The sequence below is a fragment of the Tupaia chinensis genome, unplaced genomic scaffold (genome assembly GCF_000334495.1).
Source record: "Tupaia chinensis unplaced genomic scaffold, TupChi_1.0 Scaffold145208_1, whole genome shotgun sequence".
In the NCBI taxonomy this organism is placed as follows: Eukaryota; Metazoa; Chordata; class Mammalia; order Scandentia; family Tupaiidae; genus Tupaia; species Tupaia belangeri.
In genome coordinates, this window is record NW_006205068.1 from 1063858 (window position 1) to 1086694 (window position 22837).

At 41.8% G+C, this 22837-nt stretch overlaps 1 protein-coding gene across 1 annotated transcript in view; it reads right to left on the minus strand.

Moving 5' to 3' along the window:
- EIF3B (eukaryotic translation initiation factor 3 subunit B) overlaps positions 1-22837 on the minus strand; it is a gene marked incomplete at its 5' end in the record, with an annotated part of 45761 nt that overhangs the window by 5711 nt on the left and 17213 nt on the right. The window contains 7 exon segments of the mRNA XM_014583950.1: positions 429-507; positions 3616-3738; positions 6516-6588; positions 9509-9719; positions 17817-17863; positions 18285-18351; positions 18431-18562. Coding sequence (XP_014439436.1) covers positions 429-507; positions 3616-3738; positions 6516-6588; positions 9509-9719; positions 17817-17863; positions 18285-18351; positions 18431-18562 — 732 coding nt within the window.

Below are 22837 nucleotides of genomic sequence, written 5' to 3' on the forward strand. Positions count from 1 at the left end.
TTACATTATCATTCTACCAACCAGCCAGAGGTACAGACAGCCTCACAGCTGTCTAATTAGACATTTTTCTTACTAAAGGACATAGGATTTTACACCAGTGTAATTGGATTGCCAGGAAGGTACTTGTTTAACCACAAAGGAATTATAGCATGCACACATGTCTGCTCGGTCACTTAATGAAAGTATTTGCAAGTGATTATTTTAATCTGCCTGGTCTTGGCCCAAGACTTGGGGTATGATGGATATGCTATGGTATGATAATGTCCCCATCTACTAACACAGATAATCCTTTAAATGCAAGAATATTGCAAAGCGCTGTTGTAACCATTCAGAGCCCAGAGTGTGACGCGCAGGGCTCCAGGGACAAGTCTGGCTGTAGCAGACTGAAGTATTCACAACAGCCAGTCAGCTAGGCCACATGAACCCACCTCCTCAGACCAGCCAAGACAACAAATTGTCCTTGGGGACTCCAAAAGATAGTGTTCGCCTGTTGTTTATCAAACATTTCTGAAAGGAAAGAGAATAGCTATTACAAGTTTTGTAAATGGTTTACAGCAAAAGTGTACTTGACTATAGGGTCACACTGCCCCCTAGAGGTGGACCTGGTAAAAATGGACTTTCAGCCAGAAGGAACTCTTACATACCATACCTATTTACCTCTAAGAGCAATTTTAAAAGCAATTTTAGAAAACCTGTCACTGAGCACACCTTAAGTTATGCTCTAAATTTAAAAAAAATAAGAAGGGGGGCCAATAAGTGATATGGATATTAAGGCAGCTAGATCCTACATGACCAACTGCCTGGTTCAAGTCCCGGATTTAGCAGCTTGAAAAACACATGTGTGGGGACGAGCAGTTAGCGTAATGACTATGTTGCTGGACTCCCCCGTAGTCAACCATGGTTCGAGTCCCAGGCCCAGTGGCTTAAACTCACGCCAGGCGTGTGTGCGTGCATGCCCAAGATCCCGAGAGGAGAATGGAGGGAAAGGGATTGTGGTGTGGCCATCCCCCCTGGGGGGTGATTTCTCGCTTTCTGTCTGTCTGGCGAGCACACACGCCCTTATAGCAAAAACCTCTCCAAAAAAAAAAAAGAAAGAAAGAAAGAAAAAGAAAAACACATGTGTGTGTGCCTGTCCAAAATCCAGAGAACAGAGAAGGAATTACAGTGTGGCCATCCCCGTAGGGGTGATTTCTCTTTCTCCCTCCCTAGTTTTGTGAGCGTGTGTGCCCTATAGCAAACTAAAAAGAAAAAGAGAAAACAAAAAATAAAAAGAGGGCGGGATAGGGATATTGTGAAGCTACAATTTTTTTTTCACAAGGCAATTGGACAAAGAATTTTCCTTACTATAAGTACTTATCATCCCAATGACTATAACCCAGGGAGAAGAAATTCAGTTTTCATCAGCTTGTCAGAGGCATGTGACAGCTTGTCCCTCAAGAAGACCAAGAACCACTCTCCTAGTGCCTCAAACATCTTAAAAGGTTTTCCTTTGTTTGTAATAGAGCGCTGAGTGTGTATGCATGACAGTGGGAGGGTGAAGCACCCTCCACAGGGTCTGGTCATGCCCGATTCCCTTCCTCCAGGCCTCTAGGGTACTGGATCCTGGGTACTCGCACCGTGCCCAGTGCTTTAGGCAGACTGGGCCAGGATTCAAGCTGCAGCCATCCTGTGGGGTCTAACTTCTCTTGAGCAGCACTTTACCACTTCACTACAGATCCGGCCCTCAAACATCCATTTAAATCATATATTCACAAAAACTTATCCCATTTAGCATCTTTCCAAATACTTTCACTCCTTACTTCCTGGAAGGACCATGGGCAGAATAGAAAACTTCCGAAGTAAATGGGACATGCATCTGCCTACGATCCAGGAATGACTGAGGGCTGTGATAGATCATGGTGTCAAAATCCTGATAGAGATGCTGTCTGTCTCCTTCTCTCTCTCACCTGTGGAAGGAGTTTATAAAAGCCAGGAGACCAGCAGATGGCATAATGGTTACATTACTGGACTCCCACGTTGTTGACCACAGTTCGAGTCCCAGACCTGGTAGCTTAAAACTCTCAACTGGGCGTATGTACATGCGCGTCCAAAATCCCAAGAGGAGAAGGGATTGCAGTGTGGCCATCCCCCCAGGGGGTGATTTCTTGCTTTCTTTCTCTGTCTCTCTGGCAAGCACACATGCCCTAAAATGAAAATAGTTTATTAAAAAAAAAAAAAAAAAAAAGGCCAGTCTTTGAAGACAACCTGTGATAGTGTACTACTGCATGATAATAGAGCTGCATGAGAAACCTGGGTTCAAATCATGGGCCAACCAGAACATGTTGGCAAAATACATTATCCTGGCTGGCTGAAGGGCTAGGGCAAGATCGTGGTATGGCAGGACCCTGAGATGGGTGCCTGTTTCTTGGTCTCTCAAGAAGTAAATGAACTTTAAAGGAGAGGAGTGGTGGGGAGAAAGTGGCCAGTTTCTATGCTCCACTCCATCTCTTCCCCACTTCAGAGCTTAATACTTGGGGCTGTCCTTCTTGTTAGCCTGTAGTAGATTCAAATAAAAAGCCTGGAGCAGACTGGAGAAAGGGAGATGTGGTGAGCTAGACATTGCCCTGACCAGGGCAGGGTGCTCAGAGCACCAGTGCAACACAGTAAAGCCATACAAGCATACACCTCGGCAGTCACCAATCCACTCTGGAGTACAAGTGACGATCCTAACATCGATAACTGACCCTCCACGAAGGTGAGATATGCTAAATATTCAGAGATGAGTCTTCTGAAGGAAGAATAAGAAACAGATATCCTAAAAGAGACCAGCTGCGGCAAAAACAAAAGCAAGCTGTTGCTGTGAGGAGGTGAGGGCCACTGTGGGCTTTTGCAGCACCACAGTGGGAAAGAGAACAAGGTTCCCCAGGGAGACTGGAGGGCAGGTCAGTTCCAGCTCATTTAGTCCTGGGCCCAGGGCTGAGGGACAAAGCTCTGCAGTGTCCTACAAGCCCCCAGACCAAGAGATCGAGGCACAGCCACAAGAAAGTCACCCCTTAAGCCCAGAGATAGCAGCTATGGCCACAGAGGACAAAATAAGACCTCGCTCAAACCATTGGCAGAGCCAGCTCTGTGGCGCAGCGGTGATACACTGATTAAGAAGAGCCAGATCCTGCAGGGCAACTGTGGTTCCGATTTCCAGCTTGGTCAGCCTGAAACAAACCTGAAACATACGAGTGTCCAAAATCCAACATGCCAAAGATCTGACTGGAGGAAGGGACCAAAGCATGACCAGACCTTGTGAAGGTGCTCATCTCTTTCTCGTGTGTGTGTGTGTGTGTGTGTGTGTATGTGTGTGTGCATGTGCACCAATAAAGGGGAAAAAGCAAACAAAAACAAAATGACAACGGAGAATGGACACACTAGCTTCAATTACAGAGTCTGAGCCACAGTGGTACAGAACACCTCCTAAGTGAGCCATTACTACCCTCACTATTTGATGGGGTCATCTAAACCCACAGTGCACATAGGTATACGTGCACTGTGGCCAAATAGTCACTGTTGGGCAGGGATGAAACCTTATCTATGCTGACTTAAAGAGAGAGAACTACCCACTCCCACTCTGGGGACTTTACTTACTGATGAGCTCGATCTTCCCATTGTTTTTTACATGGTAGAAGGAGACGGATATTCTTGGAGCCTCTCCATGCAGCACAGCAAACTTACTTCCATTTGGTTCCCAGGCAAAGGCTATGATGGTTTCTACAGATTAATGACAACAAAAAAACAGAGTTGGCCCTGTTTTTGGTCAGTTATAGGTACAATATTCCCGGTCGGGTAAACATTTACTGTTCAACAGAAAAAAGATGTTCCCTGAGATTTTAAAATTCACTGCAAGGACCACAGAGAAAGCTAACAGCAATAAAATGCATATTCTATCAGAGTTTCAAAAGCAGCATATTTAATCTGCATGAGATGGCTTATGTGAAGCTCTATCACTGGGAAAGCAGAAGCTCTACAGTGGGACTCAGGCTTGTGTAGTTTGTGGGCATCTCCTTATTCTCTCTCTTTTTCTTTTTTGAGAGGTTTTTGCTATAGGGCACATACACTTAACAGAAAGACAGAAAGTGAGAAATCACCCCTGGGGGGAGATGGCCACACAATCCCTTCTCCTCCATTCTCCTCTTGGAATCTTGGGTACGCATGCACATGCGCCCAGTGTGAGTTTAAGCCACTAGGTCCGGAACTCGAACTGCGGTCGACTACATGGGAGTCCTGCGACATAGCCATTATGCCAACTGCTGGTCCCTGTATATACCGAATTCTGTGACCCTCTAAAAGGCTGTCCACAGGGCCGGCAGGTGGTGTGGTGGTTAAGGTGCTAGACTCCCACATGGCCAGCTGTGGTTCGAGTTCTGGACCTGGCAGCTTGCTCTCTCACTTTCCCTTTCTCAATCTCTGCTTCTCTCTGGTGAAATTTGAAAAAATAAATAAAATAAATTATACTTAAAAAAAAAAATAGTCAAACGGAGTTTGAGTCCTAGACCCGGTGGCTTAAACTCACACTGGGTGCACATGCGTGTGGGTCCAGGATCCCGAGAGGAGAATGGAGGAGAATGGATTGTAGTGTGGCCATCCCCCCACCAGAGGGTGAGTTCTCGCTTTCTGTCTCTCTGTCTTTCTGGTGAGCGCACACACCCCATAGCAAAATTCTCTCAAGAAAAAAAAAAAGCATAAAAAAAATAAATAAAAGGCTGTCCACACCTTTCTAAGCTAAAAAGATTGGTCAGGTTTCACATTTGCTTACCTTTGTACTTTTTCCTATCTTCTACAGCAAAATAACAAAACAAGAAGCCAAAAAGACAAAAGAGAAAAAACTCTGAAATTTCTACCTCAAGGCAGAAACACAACATGGAATGGCTTACATGAATAAAAACAATGAGTCTTGAGCAAATGAAATAAAATTAGCTTTACAGAACAAAATCAATGATTTTTCCATTAAAAATAAAATACTATAGGGCCAGCAGGTGGTGTAGAGGTTAAGGTGGTTGGATTTCACATGGCTGTGCAATATAGTCCCAGACACCGCAGTCTGAAAATGTCAGGCACATGTGCCCAAAATCCCCAAAGACTGGATTACAATGTGGCTACTACCCTCATTCAGGGTGAGCTCTCTTTCTCTCTCTGGTGAGCATAAGCACCTATACAAAAAAAAAAAAAAAAAGGCAGCAGATTTGCAAGACTTCCATGTAGTCAACTGTAATTCAAGTCCCGGACCTGGCATCTTGAAACTCACACCGGGCACGTTATGTGTTCTTAGGTGCCCAAAAGCCCAAGAGGAGAATTGTAGGAAAAAGGAATTGCAGTGTGGCCATCCCCACTAGGGGGTGATTTCTCACTTTGTCTCTGTCTCTCTGGATGAGCACACATGCCCTATAGCAAAAATCTCTCAAAACAAAACAAAACAAAACAAAACAAAAACCTACAAATATCAATGAACACACTCAAGGAACAACCAAAATCAACAAACATACCCTTAGAAGGAAAGAAAGCAGAAAACAACAAATCCTACTGAACTGAGAAGCTATGTTTCACAGTAAGATGAACAGTTCTGGCCCAACCACAGTGGCACATGCTGGCTGACATGTGACATCAACAGGCAGAGATCAAATGGGTTAATCCCTGGCCACCATAAAGGTGGGGCACAGTGGCATGTGCCTGTAATCTCAACTACTAGGGAGACAGAAGCAGGAAATTCAAGACAGCAAGACCCCATTGTAAAAATGTTTTAAAAACAGGGCACGCAGGTGGCGTGACAGTTAAGAGCACTGGACTCCCATGTGGCCGACTGTGGTTTGAGTCCTGGACCTGCAGGCTTGCTTTTTTACTTTCCCTCTCTCTCTCTCCTACTGTGTCCCTCTCTGGTCAAATTTAAAAATAAATAAAGTTAAAATAATTCTTTAAAGAAAAAAAAAATTTTAAAGGTGTAGCTACAGCAGCATAAACAATGTGCAAGAGGCCACATGGGAGGTTAGTTCAGTCTAGACTAACTTAGACTGGGCACAGTGTCCTGTGCATGTTCTAACACATTAGGAGGCTGGGGCAGGAGGATCACTAAATAACAAAACTATCAGAAAAAACTATCCTCCCTCCTCCAGCCCCTGTGCACTTTCTCATTAAAAAGGAAAGAAAGAAAGAAAAAGAACTAGAACTCTTTTACTAAGTGTCTCTGAATGTGGAATGATAATCCACCCTTTGCACATTTTCCTCTAAGTATGCAAAGTGACTAGAGGCCCTGCTACGTATAACAGTGCTGTGAAAACAAAGTAGGCAACCTTCAATTGAAAACATGGGACACTGAGGTTGAAAAGGAAAATGTAAACTTATAAAAACACTTTATAATTCAGAGTTGGCTGTTCACAGTGGGAGTCTAAAGTCTGACCCCATTGCTCAGGTCATTAATTCGCACTGGCTTTAAAAGCTAGCTGTAAGGCAGCACATAAGGCCCGTTCATGTACAAAATAACTAAATGAACTTACCTTTCATTTCAACCACATCAACAGGTACCTGCTTTTCCCTCATTCGGAAAATTTCAAAATTTGTGACAACACCCTGTTTAAAACAAACAAGCAAACAAACAAATAAACAGATTGAAAGCATAAGAAAAAAATAAAATGAAAACTTAGACGTAACTGAGGTACAGCAACGATGTGCTGCCTAAGAGAAACCAGATCCCACAAAGCTACTGTGGTTTGAATCCCTGACCTGGTCAGCCTCATTCAGGATCTACAGGCTGGAGGACTATTAGAAAGGGACTGCACCATGTGAGGGGGGTCTCCCTCTTTGTCATGGTGCACACATGTGCTCTTTCATGAATTGGGGGGGGGGGCAACTTGAGAATAAAAAATTAAATTAAAATAAACTAAATAATTCTTTAAAAAAATTAAATCCATATACCTGAAAAGGCACGAATATGTGAAGTGATTAAAGTGACACCCCTTATGATGATACAAGCACTTAATAAAGCTGACAGAGGTATAACGTGGTACAATCTGTACAGAGAACAATTTGGAGGTACAGACACACACTTTCTCTGACCCCAATTCTACTTTAAGAAAACTGCTGTAACGATTATACTGATGTACAAATAGGTCTGAGGATACTCGCTATAGCTTGTTCGTCAGCATTATGAGGTGCCCTAAAAATCCATTAATGGAGACTATTAAATTATTTCAATACAGTGCAATATTCTGTGGCCAAGATCTCCCAAGTGCCAAAAAAGATGCTACACTATTTATAATAACCAAAAAGCAAAAATAACCCAAATGTCCAGCAATGGATAAAGGATCAACAAAATGTGGTATATCCATACAACAGCTAAGAAAAGGAGAGCTCTGACTCCTGCTACGATGTCAATGAACTACAAAGACATGCTCAGTGGGAGATGCCAGGCACTAAAGACAACACAATGGATGGTTCCACCTTTATGAAAGACCTGGAATGGGGAAATTCAGAGACAAAGAAGATTAATGGATTCCAGGAGTTAGGGTGCATGGGGAGTAGATAGTAACTGCCAATACATATGGAGTTTCTTTTCGTGGTGTTAAAAATGTTCTGGAATAAGTGGTGATGACTGTGTATTATTATAAATATACTTTTAAAAAGTCATTGAATTGGCTCACTGCTTTAACAGAAAGAAGTTTGGGGGCCAGCAGGTAGCGTGGTGGTTAAAGTGCTGGACTCCAAATGGCCAACCACAGTTTGAGTCCCAGATCTGATCTTGCTTTTTCCACTTTCTCCCCTCTCCCCCACTCCCTCCCATGAGTACAAGTGTTCTATAGCAAATTAAAACTTAATAATAAATAAAACTGAATAATTCTTTAAAAAAAAAAAGAATTGAGTTTTATAGTACCTGAATTCCTAATTTAAAAAGAATTATTTTATTATTTTTGCAAGAGGGCACACGTGCTCTCCAGAGAGAGACAGGGGCAGAGAGGGAAAGGGGGAAGGTGAGAAGTTATCCCCCAGTGGGGATGGCCACACCACAATCTCTTCTCCATTCTCCTCTTGGGATTTAGAGCACACACACATATGTGCTTAGTGTGACTTTTAAGGTACTGGGCCCAGGACTCAAACCACTGAGTCGTCAGGCTATGTGGGATCCAGCTGCCTTTACCTCTGTGCCATATGCTGGCCCAATTTAAAAACTGGTGTAATGCAAAATAAGATGAGTATTTTCATTAGAAAAAAATTATAGTGGGCTGGCTTCTAGCTTCATGGTAAAGGAGCAGGATATTACACAGCTGTCCTTGTTCAAATTCCAGCCATGGTGGCTTGAAAAGTACACTAGGCATGTATGCACGTGTACCCAAAGTCCGGGAAGAAGAAATGGAGGGAGGCCTGACCACATCTTGTTGGCAGGGCAGGAAGAGTACTTTCTCCCTCTGGTGAGCAAACATGCTCCCTGGCAATTATAAAAAATTTAAAAAGCAAAACTAAAAAAAAAAAAAAAAAAAAAATTATTTATCTTAAGGGCCATCCAGAGGTGTGACAGTAAAGATAACTGAATCTCACATGGCCGACTATGCCGTTCAAAGTCATGGACCCGGTAGCTTCAGGGATAGGCTGGGCACAATCTCAGGATTATGAAGGATGTGCAATGTCCATCCCTCCAGGAGGTATCTATTCCCCCCACCCCACCACCATCCCCATCTCTCCAGTGAGCACATTTGCACTACAGCAAAACTAAAGGGGAAAAAAAATTTTTTTCCTTTTGCCTTAAGGCATGTGTGCCTGCCGGAGAGAGAGACAGAGACAGTCAGAGGGAAAGTGAGAAATCACCCCCCCCCGCAAGGAGGATGGCCACACCACAATCCTTTAGCCTCCCAGGATTTTGGGCAAGCACACACATGCACCCAGTGTGATTTTGAAGCCACTGGTCTGGCACTCAAACCACAGTCGGCTATGTGAGAGTCCAGCTATGTAACCACTGAACCAAAAACCATTTTAACTGCAAATACAAAATGAAGGTGGTACCCAAAGACTTCACTATATTCCCTTGTAAATTCTTAACTGTGGGAGTATTACTGCCTATTCAAATGTTTTATTTAAAAAATAAATTATGGGCTAGCATGGTAGTTGAGATGGCCTGATCCCACAAGACCACATGGTTAGAATCCTAGACCCAGCAGCTTGAGAAGCATGCTGGGTGTGTTGTGCCTGTGTGTTCAAAATCCCGGAACAAGGGGTTGCAGTGTGACCATACCCCATGGAGGGTGCTTTCTCACCACCTACCAACCCTGGTATTTTGTTTGGCAAGTGTACGTGGCCCCTCTAGCAAGTTAAAAACAAAAACAAATTATACTCTAACTAAAATATGCAAAAAGCTCTAGCTATGACAAGTTAGCTAACTACTTAGGTATTAGGTCTGAAAATAAGTCACAAATCTGAACAGAAGATTCATTAACATCCTCCAAACAAATGATAGCTGGTTTAGCGCTAAGTATAAGGAATGACAAGGACATTCACTTACCTGGGTGCCTTTTGGAGTCCTATCTACTTTAACACACAAATAATCTCCATTTTTTTGCCAGTGTAGCTTACAATCCACAACATTAAACAGATTCCTAACTCGGATCTCTTGTCTGGTAGGAAGCTGCATCAAGGTCACCCTCGCTGGAATATCTTTGTCTTCAGGTACCCAAAAGGCTATTATATTGCCACCAGGAGACCAAGAAAAGTCTCTGCAGAAGGAAAGAAAATGTTATACAAAGACTAAGTGGTGAAGAGCAGAAAAAAATTCTGTTTACTGTATAAAAGTGCAACGCTGGTCTGCCCACCACCAACAGAAGCAGCTAACGCATCATCGAGAATTTACTGCGCACAAGCACTGTTGTAGGCACTGGTGTGCAGCCTAGTTTGTCCACATAATTATTCCAATAAGTTATTACATCAACAGTGAGGAAACAGTGACAGATGCTAACAGGCCTACCCACTGTTACAAAGTAAAGTAACATGGACTCCAGCCCAGGCTTCACATCACACGCTGCTCCAAGGCAAGTAAAATAAATTTTAGGCTGATGGATCCACTTATATAATATCTAAAGGTTAAATAAGGTGCAAAAGCATTTAAGAGGCCTGAGGAAGGGGACCAGCAGTTGGTGTAATGGCTATGTCCCATGTAGTCGACCGCATTTCGAGTTCCAGACCCGGTGGCTTAAACTCACACTGGGTATGTGTGCATGAGTGCCCAAGATCCCAAGGAGAATGGAGAAGAGATTGTAGCGTGGGGGGTGATTTCTAAGGGGCAGAGGTTACAGCTTTCTGTCTCTCTGTCTCTCTGTCTTTCTGGCAAGCACAAGCACCCTATAGCAAAAACCTCTCCAAAAAGAGGCCCGAGGAAGAATAAGGCCAATTCCCTCTTCTGTATAAATTGCTCAGTACAACTGCTGTGACTAACAATTCATGAGATCATGTATGTGAAAAAATCTTTATAAACATTACAGTCTCTCTGTACTGCATTTTACGAGAACCAACACCCTGTATTTTAATTTTAAGCCAAAAGAATGCCAAGGATAAAAGCAATTAAGGAATATGAATGTCCCTGGCAGTTTGCAGCTGTGAGATCAACCAGCACCAAAAGTTTTTGGATAAATAAGAACATGCCTACTCTTCTTTGAAAGTGAAAATAAACTGTAATTCAACGAAACCCACCCAATCCCACACTACAATTAGCAGAATAACGCTTTTCCCTGAAAAAGCTGAAACCTGGGGCCAGCAGTGGCCTGAAGGTTAAGGTGCTAGATCCCACATGGCTAGCTGCGCAGTTTGAATATTGTACTCAGTGGCTTGAAAATCACAGTAGGCACGCTTGCATATGTGCCCAAAATCCCAAGAGGAGACTGGGATGGCATGGCCATCCCTGCTGGGGGGTGACTTTATTTTTTGAAGAGTTTTTTTTTTTTTTTTTGCTATAGGGTGCATGTGCTTGCCAGAAAAGCAGAGAGACTGAGATATATAGAAACCGAGAAGTTGCCCCCCCAGGGGGGATGGCCATGCCACAATCCCTTCTCCTCCATTCTCCTCTCAGGATCTTGGGCACGCCCGCACACGCGCCCAGCGTGAGTTTTAAGCCACCGGGTCCGGGACTCAAACCGTGGTCGACAACATGGGAGTTCAGAGACATAGCCATTATGCTAACTGCTGGTCCCTGGGGCTGACTTCTTACTTTCCCCCCCCTCTCTCTCCTGTTTCTCTCTGGTGAATGCACACCCCCTACAGCAAAACAAAACAAAATCAAATTCCCTGTAACCTCTGTCCCTCAGGTGGTTCAAAGACAGGATACATGAAATGAAGCAGACTCAAGACTCTTCAGCCTCCAAGATTATGTGTGCAAGAAAGGAAAGTTCAAAGTGAGAGCCGTGAGAGTGGAGGGGTCCACACATAGCCTAGTTAGTAGTCAGTTCCAGCCCTCCTGTGCCACTTTCTGTTTAGAACCCATTACACATTGTTTTTCTCAAATGTTTTAAGAACTAAGTTCTAAGGGAAGGAGAGCAAACAAAGAACAACTGCAACAAAATAACATTTATGCCCCGCCCCTAATTTACATGTTGAAAACTTCATCTCCATGATGATGACATGATGTGGAGCCTGTAAGAGGTTATTAGGGGACTAGCAGGTGGCATGTGGTTAAGGTGCTGGACTCTACATGGCCAACAGCAGTTTTGAGTCCCGGACCTGGTGGCTTGCTTTCTCACTTTCCCTCTCTCTCTCTCTCTCTGGTCAAATTAAAATAAATGAATGAATCACTTACTTTATTCCAGAGATCTTTAAACTCTTCTTGTCCAAAAGACCCATAGACTGCCCCAAAAAAAAAAAAAAAAAGGGTCACAGTTGAGTCAAGTTGTATCAATGTCTCAACAATGCATACATTTTATTTTTAAGAAGGGTAATGAGGAGATTGAGATGTGAGTTTGTCCATGGAGCAGTGTAAATATCAAGACAGAGGAACAAATAATTCACCCCCCCAGCAGCAAATTCACATTTCTGTAACTCATTTCATTATCTTCAATCCCTAATCCCTGTGGTAGCAGAAGTGGGAGCAAGCATGATTAAAGAGCACTATCCACATGAGAATATACCTTTATTATATATATGCTAATGTTCCTCCTCCTACATTCTTGCACAAAATTAAGGAAAGGTATTACATCCTCAAGCAAAATTACTAAAGAGTATAAGCAACTGAAGAGTAATTTATGTTTTCAATAATAAAATTACTTACAGGAGTTTCATAAATGCTAAGGGTATCAAGTGTCATTCTGGCAAAGAATTTACCATCATGGCTCCACCTAAGAAGAAAAGAAGTGCCAAGTTATTTCAAGGAAAACAGAAAAGGCTACAAATAGGTCTTCGCTCTAGTCTACTTACTTAAAAATAGGCCAATGGGCTGAGCTTTCACAATGAAAACCTCTCTTCTTGTGCCCGGTAAGGATGTCCCAGATGATTATGGCCTGAGGGTCATCCTGAGTGTCCATGAGAGGGCTAAAAGTCACTAAGTACCTGTAAAAGAAGGGGGAACACTTTGTATAGCATCTTTCCTAGCATGAAGATCACCTTATGTGCACGTGGTAAATGTCTGCTCCACTTCACAGTAGAGTTGCAGAATGGGCAGTTCTGGGGGATCCAGACATAGGAACTGCCATGTCAAGCAGTCAAGACTCAAGGAATCAGCTCTGACCTCCCACTACACTCCCCTGAGCATGCTCTCCAACTCATCAACTGATTGGTGTGGTGCCCATCAGGAGATCCCACTCCAGGTATAGAGTGGAACAAACACTTCCATGGCACGAAGTATGAACTCATGCCCTGCATCAGGGCACTGCAAGGTCACTGTGAGTGGTTTCTCCACCACAACCAAAGCAAGGGAATATTAAACAGACTCCAAGTGTGCTTAAGTGCTCTAGAAGGAGGGGTAGCACGGAGTTCTCACACTCCTTGTGTATCACCTTTCCATGTTTAAGACCAGCAACATAAATAGAACAGATGGTCACACATTGTTCAAAACCAAGTACATATCTGACAGGCAACTTCTGAGCCTGGGGGCTTTTCCCAGCACTTGCCAGACTGCTCATTTGTTTACAGCTATAGCATCTGCTCACTTTGTTTACACAAACTGCAAATCTCCTAGGTCAAACTGACCCCTCAGAACAGTGGGCAGTAGGAAAGGCAGAAATAAACATGCATGAGGAAAAAAGCAGGGACCAGCAGTTAGCATAATGGCTATGTCGCTGGACTCCCACGTAGTCGACTGTGGTTCGAGTCCTGGACTCATGATGGGCACGTGTTTGTGCATGCCCAAGATCCTGAGAGGAGAATGGAGGAGAAGGGATTGCAGCGTGGTCATCCCCCCAGGGGGGTAATTTCTTGCTTTCTGTTGTGTCTCTCTGTCTCTCTGTCTTTCTGGCGAGTGCACTCATCCTATAGCAAAAACCCTTTCCAAAAAAAGAAAAAAGCAGAAAATAGCTCCCACTGGAGTCTTCATAGTGCTTTCAATGACTGCATTTTTTTCCTAGTAAGGTTTTTTTTTTGTTTGTTTGTTTGTTTGTTTTTGGAGAAGTTTTCACTATAGGGCGCGTGCGCTCGCCAGACAGACAGAGACATAGAGACAGAAAGCGAGAAATCACCCCCCAGGGGGGATGGTCACGCCGCAATCCCTTCTCCTCCATTCTCCTCTCGGGATCTTGGGCACGCACGCACACGCGCCCGGCGTGAGATTTAAGCCACCGGGTCCGGCTGCAATCCCTTCTCCTTCATCCTCCTTTCAGGATCTTGGGCACACACACACACACATGCGTGAGTTTAAGCTAACAGGTCCAGGGCTTGAACCATGGTCGACTACATGGGAGTCCAGCGACATAGCCATTATGCCAACTGCTGGTCCCTGATTTATTATATATTGATGTAGGTGGTACCTTGACCTATTGTTTACTTATTTTCTAATATTTGGAAACCCAAGGTTGGCTTTTTAACTTTCTTTATTGTAGCCAGTTCATTCTTTAGATAGCCTTTGTGAGATAGGCTCTAACATGACTCAACACTGACTTTTTTCCTTCTGTGACCCACATCTTGTCTATTGAAAACTCTCAAACATCTTTTCTTTACTACATTCTGTGAATAAGGCCCATCCCAACCAGTCACCTTCTTTTTTCCTACCATGAACCAATGGTATCTTGCCTGTAATGTTTTCTAAGTGGCAGTAAAACATCATCTGTTGCAACTCCCAACTATAAGATGGAAGGATCAAACTCCCTGAGGGCACTCATTAAAGTCTTTCTAATTAAGTTTGATGTTAGAGACAGACACCATCCCACATCTTTTTCCCCTGAAAGAAGTAAGGAGACTCAACAACACAGCAGTTTTTTTTACTGGTGTTTTGTTTTGTTTTGTTTTTAAGAGTTTTGCTATGGGTGCGTACACATGCCAGAGAGACAGAGAGACAGAGAAACAGAAAGCTAGAAGTCACCCTCAAGAGGGATGGTTATGTTGCAATCCCTTTTCTATTCTCCTCTTGGGATTTTAGGCATGCACTCACACATGCCCAGCATGAGTTTTAAGCAGCTGTGTTCAGGACTTGAACCACGTTTACTACATGAGAGTCCAGCCAAATAACTGCTATGCCATCTGCTGGTCCCATCTACTTTTAATCCCTGTCTACCTTTTTTTTTAAAAAAAAAAAAAGAGAGATTTTTTTGCTATAGAGCATGTGTTCTCACCTGAATGATAGAGAGACAGAAAGCGAGAACTCATCCCGCAGGGAATGACCACACCACAATCTCTTCTCCATTCTCCTCTCCAGATTTTGAGCACACATGCAAATACACCTGGTGTGAGTTTGAAGCCACCTGGTCCAGGATTTGAACCATGGTCGACTCCATGGCAGTCCAGCAACATAACCATTACACCATCTGTTATTACACCATCCCATCCCTGTCTACTTTTAAAATTTTTTTCTTGTACAGATTTTTGTTTTGTCATGATTCACCTGTCTCAGCTTCCCACGTACCTGAAACTATAGGCATACACGATCATGCCTAGCTTTAAAGAGTAGGCCAAGCATCAACCTAGACTTGCCATGTAACCTCAGTCAGTGAAGCAGTAGTGTCTTACCAGTGCATGCTACCATGGCTGGGTCTTCCCTTTCTACTCTTGTGGTAGTGGTGTTTAACTAGTTCTTTTATAAACCTTCTCTGAAAATTCTTATTTTGTTCAGGCCCTTTTCCCTGTCTTTAATATCTTAACATGCCATTTTAAGATGTTGGTTGAAATTTACTACCTAATCATTTTTTTACATATGATTAGTTGTTTAATGTTCTTTTCTTTTTATTTTTTTAAATTATTTATCCCATGAGAGAGGAAGACAGACAGACAGAGAGAGGGAAGAGAGACCCCCAATAGAGTCTCATACTGTGATCCTACTCCCAGCCTCAGCCAGGCAGGATCATGTACATGTGCTGTATGTGTACTTGGAAGGCACGGAGAGCCCTCAGGAGGCAAAAACAGCCCTTTTCAGATGGCCTTGGCATTGTGGAACATTGTGTTATCACTGTGCCAGTGTGACTGGATGATGTTTGCTTCTTTAGACAGTTAATTACACGTGAACAGAGTCTTTTGTTTCCTAACAAATGTATTATGAGAACCTACTTAAAAGACTAACTTAGGATAAGGCAATAAAGCATTGATTGATTGATGGGAAAAAAATGATGAAATTATAAAACAAACATGTTTAACTGGTACTAAATTTTAAAAAGAAGTAATCATGCAATGCTTTAACATATGTAGAGATGGACAGTATTTTCAACATCAGTATTATAGATGTTCTAACCTAATATAACTTATTTTATCCCTTATCTTTAGATCAGATTTTTTCAAGGAACAAATACATGGCATATCCATTACACTTCTTAGCCATTTATGAAAATCGGAGAAAAAAACAAATTTTTATGCTTATTTAATTAATATAAAATGTTAATATCTGTAATACTGATTTGTGGAAAATCATATTCTTTAAAAACTCTATTAGGTGAAATTATTGAACATTCCATCATGAATATTGTGATACTAATGCTAATAATAGTTAAAGTCAAAGTACCTCTTATTCATATTAAGAAACTATCTTTCGCTGTGTAACAAATTATCCCCTATTATGGTTTGAATGTGTGCCTCCCAAAATTCTTATTTGAAACGTATTCTATGCTATGGTTGGGGGTTATGAGGTGGGGGGTTTTTTGGGAAATGATTAAGTCGTGAGATTTCTGCCTTATAAAAGGCCTGGAGGGAGCTATCTTAATTCCTTTTTGCCCTCTGCTTTCTGAAATGTGAGGATAGAATGTTTACACTTTCCAACAAGGAAGTATGCAGCAAGAAGGCCCTCACCAGACATCAAATACTGGGAACTTGATTTTGGATTCTGGGCCTCTAGAATAGTAAGAAATCAATTTCTGTTGTTTATAGTTTAAGGTATTTTATTATAGCAGCACAAATGGACTATAAGATACCCAAACTTAGAAGTTTAAAACAACAAACATTAATTATTTCATACTTCCTATAGATCAAGAGTCTAGCAACAGCAAAAATAGATTATTCTGGCTAAGGTCTATTATGAGGATTTAGATAACTTTTTGATTATTTATGTGGTATTATATGATGATTTGGTGGGCATGGGTTAGAGAAGGAATTTGTTTCCAAGCTTACTCAAGTAGCTTATGTCAGGTCTCAATTCTTCGCCATAAGGGCTTCCTGATAGGTTGTCTGAAAGTCCTTGTAATGACAGCTGATGATCAAAGGGAGAGAATATAAGTTGTAGCAATAGTCTTTATATAAACCAGTATTGAAAGTAACATTCCATTGCTTCTACTTATGTTATTCATTAGAAGCAAGTCAATAAAATCAGTCCATACCTAAAGAGAGGAGATTATATTAGGATAGGAACACCAGGATCCATTTTAAAAGTCTGCTATCACATTCATCAAGTTCTAAAGTCAAAATTTTGACATTGTAGGATATATGAAAGTTCTTAACTTTAACAATTTCAAAGTCACCTTTATTATTCTACTACCTGTACCCTGGAAATATTTTCTATGATAGTTTCAGGTAATACCTGAGAATATTAATAGTGGTAACTACTAGAGTACTTGTTGAAATCTGTTATAGATTGAATACATAACATCTAGAGACAGACTCTGTTTTGTTGAAGAGAAACCTGTAGTAATGTTTTGCAGAGATTCAAAAACTTCTTTTGGTTATTTATCTCTTTGTAGTAAATATGGGTAAATTTCCCAGATCTATCATCTAGTTCATTAATTTTTTCTTTCAGTTATTCTAATCTTTCACCATTTACTGGTGTTCTATAATATTTCAGGAGCTAAACAGTGGTGTAGTGGTAGTGCAAATCCTGTAAAGCTGACACGTATGGGAAGGGTTTGGATTTGCATACAGAGACCTGCCCAAACACATGGGGTGTGCATGTGCCTATGACATTGTTTTTCTCAAATGTTTTAAGAACTAAGTTCTAAGGGAAGGAGAGCAAACAAAGAACAACTGCAACAAAATAACATTTATGCCCCGCCCCTAATTTACATGTTGAAAACTTCATCTCCATGATGATGACATGATGTGGAGCCTGTAAGAGGTTATTAGGGGACTAGCAGGTGGCATGTGGTTAAGGTGCTGGACTCTACATGGCCAACAGCAGTTTTGAGTCCCGGACCTGGTGGCTTGCTTTCTCACTTTCCCTCTCTCTCTCTCTCTCTGGTCAAATTAAAATAAATGAATGAATCACTTACTTTATTCCAGAGATCTTTAAACTCTTCTTGTCCAAAAGACCCATAGACTGCCCAAAAAAAAAAAAAAAAAAGGGTCACAGTTGAGTCAAGTTGTATCAATGTCTCAACAATGCATACATTTTATTTTTAAGAAGGGTAATGAGGAGATTGAGATGTGAGTTTGTCCATGGAGCAGTGTAAATATCAAGACAGAGGAACAAATAATTCACCCCCCCAGCAGCAAATTCACATTTCTGTAACTCATTTCATTATCTTCAATCCCTAATCCCTGTGGTAGCAGAAGTGGGAGCAAGCATGATTAAAGAGCACTATCCACATGAGAATATACCTTTATTATATATATGCTAATGTTCCTCCTCCTACATTCTTGCACAAAATTAAGGAAAGGTATTACATCCTCAAGCAAAATTACTAAAGAGTATAAGCAACTGAAGAGTAATTTATGTTTTCAATAATAAAATTACTTACAGGAGTTTCATAAATGCTAAGGGTATCAAGTGTCATTCTGGCAAAGAATTTACCATCATGGCTCCACCTAAGAAGAAAAGAAGTGCCAAGTTATTTCAAGGAAAACAGAAAAGGCTACAAATAGGTCTTCGCTCTAGTCTACTTACTTAAAAATAGGCCAATGGGCTGAGCTTTCACAATGAAAACCTCTCTTCTTGTGCCCGGTAAGGATGTCCCAGATGATTATGGCCTGAGGGTCATCCTGAGTGTCCATGAGAGGGCTAAAAGTCACTAAGTACCTGTAAAAGAAGGGGGAACACTTTGTATAGCATCTTTCCTAGCATGAAGATCACCTTATGTGCACGTGGTAAATGTCTGCTCCACTTCACAGTAGAGTTGCAGAATGGGCAGTTCTGGGGGATCCAGACATAGGAACTGCCATGTCAAGCAGTCAAGACTCAAGGAATCAGCTCTGACCTCCCACTACACTCCCCTGAGCATGCTCTCCAACTCATCAACTGATTGGTGTGGTGCCCATCAGGAGATCCCACTCCAGGTATAGAGTGGAACAAACACTTCCATGGCACGAAGTATGAACTCATGCCCTGCATCAGGGCACTGCAAGGTCACTGTGAGTGGTTTCTCCACCACAACCAAAGCAAGGGAATATTAAACAGACTCCAAGTGTGCTTAAGTGCTCTAGAAGGAGGGGTAGCACGGAGTTCTCACACTCCTTGTGTATCACCTTTCCATGTTTAAGACCAGCAACATAAATAGAACAGATGGTCACACATTGTTCAAAACCAAGTACATATCTGACAGGCAACTTCTGAGCCTGGGGGCTTTTCCCAGCACTTGCCAGACTGCTCATTTGTTTACAGCTATAGCATCTGCTCACTTTGTTTACACAAACTGCAAATCTCCTAGGTCAAACTGACCCCTCAGAACAGTGGGCAGTAGGAAAGGCAGAAATAAACATGCATGAGGAAAAAAGCAGGGACCAGCAGTTAGCATAATGGCTATGTCGCTGGACTCCCACGTAGTCGACTGTGGTTCGAGTCCTGGACTCATGATGGGCACGTGTTTGTGCATGCCCAAGATCCTGAGAGGAGAATGGAGGAGAAGGGATTGCAGCGTGGTCATCCCCCCAGGGTGGTAATTTCTTGCTTTCTGTTGTGTCTCTCTGTCTCTCTGTCTTTCTGGCGAGTGCACTCATCCTATAGCAAAAACCCTTTCCAAAAAAAGAAAAAAGCAGAAAATAGCTCCCACTGGAGTCTTCATAGTGCTTTCAATGACTGCATTTTTTTCCTAGTAAGGTTTTTTTTTTGTTTGTTTGTTTGTTTGTTTTTGGAGAAGTTTTCACTATAGGGCGCGTGCGCTCGCCAGACAGACAGAGACATAGAGACAGAAAGCGAGAAATCACCCCCCAGGGGGGATGGTCACGCCGCAATCCCTTCTCCTCCATTCTCCTCTCGGGATCTTGGGCACGCACGCACACGCGCCCGGCATGAGATTTAAGCCACCGGGTCCGAGACGCGAACCGCGGTCGACTACGTGGGAGTCCAGCAACATAGCCATTACGCTAACTGCTGGTTCCCTCCTAGTAAGGTTTTTTGACATCTTTGTTAGCTAGGTTAAAAATGAGGGCTTAGGGACCATCAGGAGGCTTGGTGGTTAAGGGTGCTGGACTCCCACATGGCTAACCGAGGTTCAAGTCCCCAACTAGGAAGCACGCTTTCTCAATTTCCCTTTCTTTTTCTCATTCTGTCCCTCTCTGGTCAAACTAAACTAACTAAATAAATATTAAATAATTCTTTAAAAAAGAAAATAGCTTAAATCACCTCCACCTAGAGTACTAAATGATCTAATCCAATATGTAAGACTATCGCTATTTTGGAACTATATAAACTGTTTGATTAAACACTTAACTGAAAAACAGATTTCCACAGTGCAGGATCTATAACCAAAGTGTATTCATTCACCCTTTCACTCAAGTATCTAATTATGGTGGGCACTTTACAAGCATTTAGGGACGCTATTGAAAACAAAAGTAAAAGGACCAGCAGTTGGCGTAATGGCTATGTCACTGGACTCCCACATAGTCGACCGCGGTTCGAGTCCCGGACCCGGTGGCTTAAGTTCACACTGGGCACATGTGTGTGCGTGCCCAAGATCCTGAGAGGAGAATGGAGGAGGAGAAGGGATTGTGGTGTGGCCATCACCCCCGGGGGTGATTTCTCACTTTCTGTCTCTCTTTTTGGCAAGTGCATACACCTTATAGCAAAAACCTCTCCAAACAAAAAAAAATTTTTTTTAAAGTGAATTAAAAAGACCTAACACCTACAAAAGAGCAACCACAACCAGAGAATTATCTTGAGGAAGACTTTGAAGGAATAAAATGAGGTTGATCTTTGCTAGCAGATGGTATATCACAGAATACTTGGTAGGCAAGGTTGAATTGAGAAGGTTTATGTGTTACTTGTGTGCTAAGCGCTTGCTTTTCAACAGATGACATGTAAATATTTTAAACTATCCTGTCTCTGTTGTTATAGAGTCACAAACAAAATTATAACAAATATTTTCAACGTTATCTTTAAAATTCAGTTTTTTAAAATTTTGAAAGTTGTTTATTAACTGTCAAGAACTATGGAGTATGAACAAAAATTTTTTTGCTATGTTTTTGTGGAAAAATGTAAAAATAAAAAAAAAAAATAACATGACATAAAATGCCTAAACATGATGTCTATACTCTAACTGGGTCCAGGTGTGAATAAAAGTAATTGTGAAACATGAAGTATGTACTAACATGTTAGATGTCATTAGTGAAGTGCTCTTAACATTGTTAGGTATAAAACAGAATTATGATGGGGTTGGATGGTGGTACAGTGGTAAAAGGGGATGTCTGCGAAGCTGGCCCACATGACCAGGTTCAGTCAGGTTCACATGTGTGATCTGAGTACTCCAGGCATCCACATGCCTGTTATCTGGAGTCAGTTGGAGATGGTTCATGATGTCAAGACCCTAATAGAGGTTCTCTCTCTCAAGGAAGAAATGGTGAAACAAACAAACAAAACAACCAAAAACCAGAAGAGTGATTATATAGACACACACCATCATTTTGTAGCAGTACATACACTATCATAGAGAGATCTATCATTTACTTTAAAATATTAATTTAAAAGCTTTTGGTGCTAGTCTCTAGCCTGGCGGTTAGGATGGCTGGGTCCCACGTGATCAAGAGCACAGTTTGAATCCTGAACTCGGTAGCTGGAAAAACATACCAAGCTCATGTATGAGTGTGCCAAAAATCCAAAATGAGGGACTGAAGGAGACAGGACTGTGACATGACCATGCCCCATGGAGGTACTTTATTGCATGCATTCTCTTTCTTCAATGAGTACACAGCCCCAGCAGCAAAACAATTTTTGGTTTTTGTTTTTGAGGACCAGCCTGTAGCACAGTAGTTAAGCACAGTGCATTGAAGCTGGATCCCACACAGCTGACTAGTTTGAATCCTGGCCCCAGTGGCTCGAAAAACACACTGGGCCCATGTGTGTGCATGCCTCAGGTCCTGACGGGGTAGAGAAACAGTAAAAGGACTGTGATCAAACCCCATTTAGGGGTATCCTTGCTCACTCTCACTCCCTTCCTTGCTCGCTCTCTCTGGCAAGCACATGCATCTTCTGGCAAAACAAAGAAAAACACCATACATACCCATATGTATGTATCTACCAGATGGTGTTGCTCTAGAGAGGAGCCCTACTGATAGTCAAATTACCAACATGATCATTGGAGAATAGAACCCTTGAAAGAGGCAGTAAATTAAAAAGTTTTTTAAAATTAATATGGTAAAGTAAAAAATTATTAAATCCAGGTAACTGGTATATCAATACTACAACAATCCATTTAACATAGTTATTTTTATAATAAAAAGTTGAGAAGAAAAACAGGCACAGCATTTAGTATGAATGACATCAGGACACAAGGGAGCTTTCAATGAGCTCTGTAATAAAATATGATGACAAAATAAAATGGTAAGGCTGCTGTATAGACCACAAAAAATAAAAAAAAAAAAAATACAGACAAGGTTGAGAATGGAATGCATTTCTTAGAAAAACAAATAACCCTTAGCAGGGGTCAGAGAACTGAGCAAAAGGGGCACTTTATCAGTGAAGAGCAGAGCATACAGAAGAGATGGACAGGCTCCTACTCCATCATCTTACATGAAACTCTGCTATGAGTATCTGTGGACAAAAAAAATCCTAACAAAAAAAGTCACCTTAAAATTCATGTCCTTGAACTAAAACGTTACACAGGACATTACAGGATCAAGTACCAAAACCAGAATATGGTACTGCCTTAAATCAATGTTAGTCACTGTACTGTGGTGACACTAAGAGGATGTCACACTCCTAGGAATACAAAACAGAAGAGATAAAGACAATACAGCTCACTCCCATATAGTTCAGGGGGAAAAAATTATGTGCAAATATTTGGAGAGAGGAAATGATAAAGCAAATGCAACAAAAAGTTAACTGGAGAATCTCAGTAAAAAATACATGTGAAATGTTTGT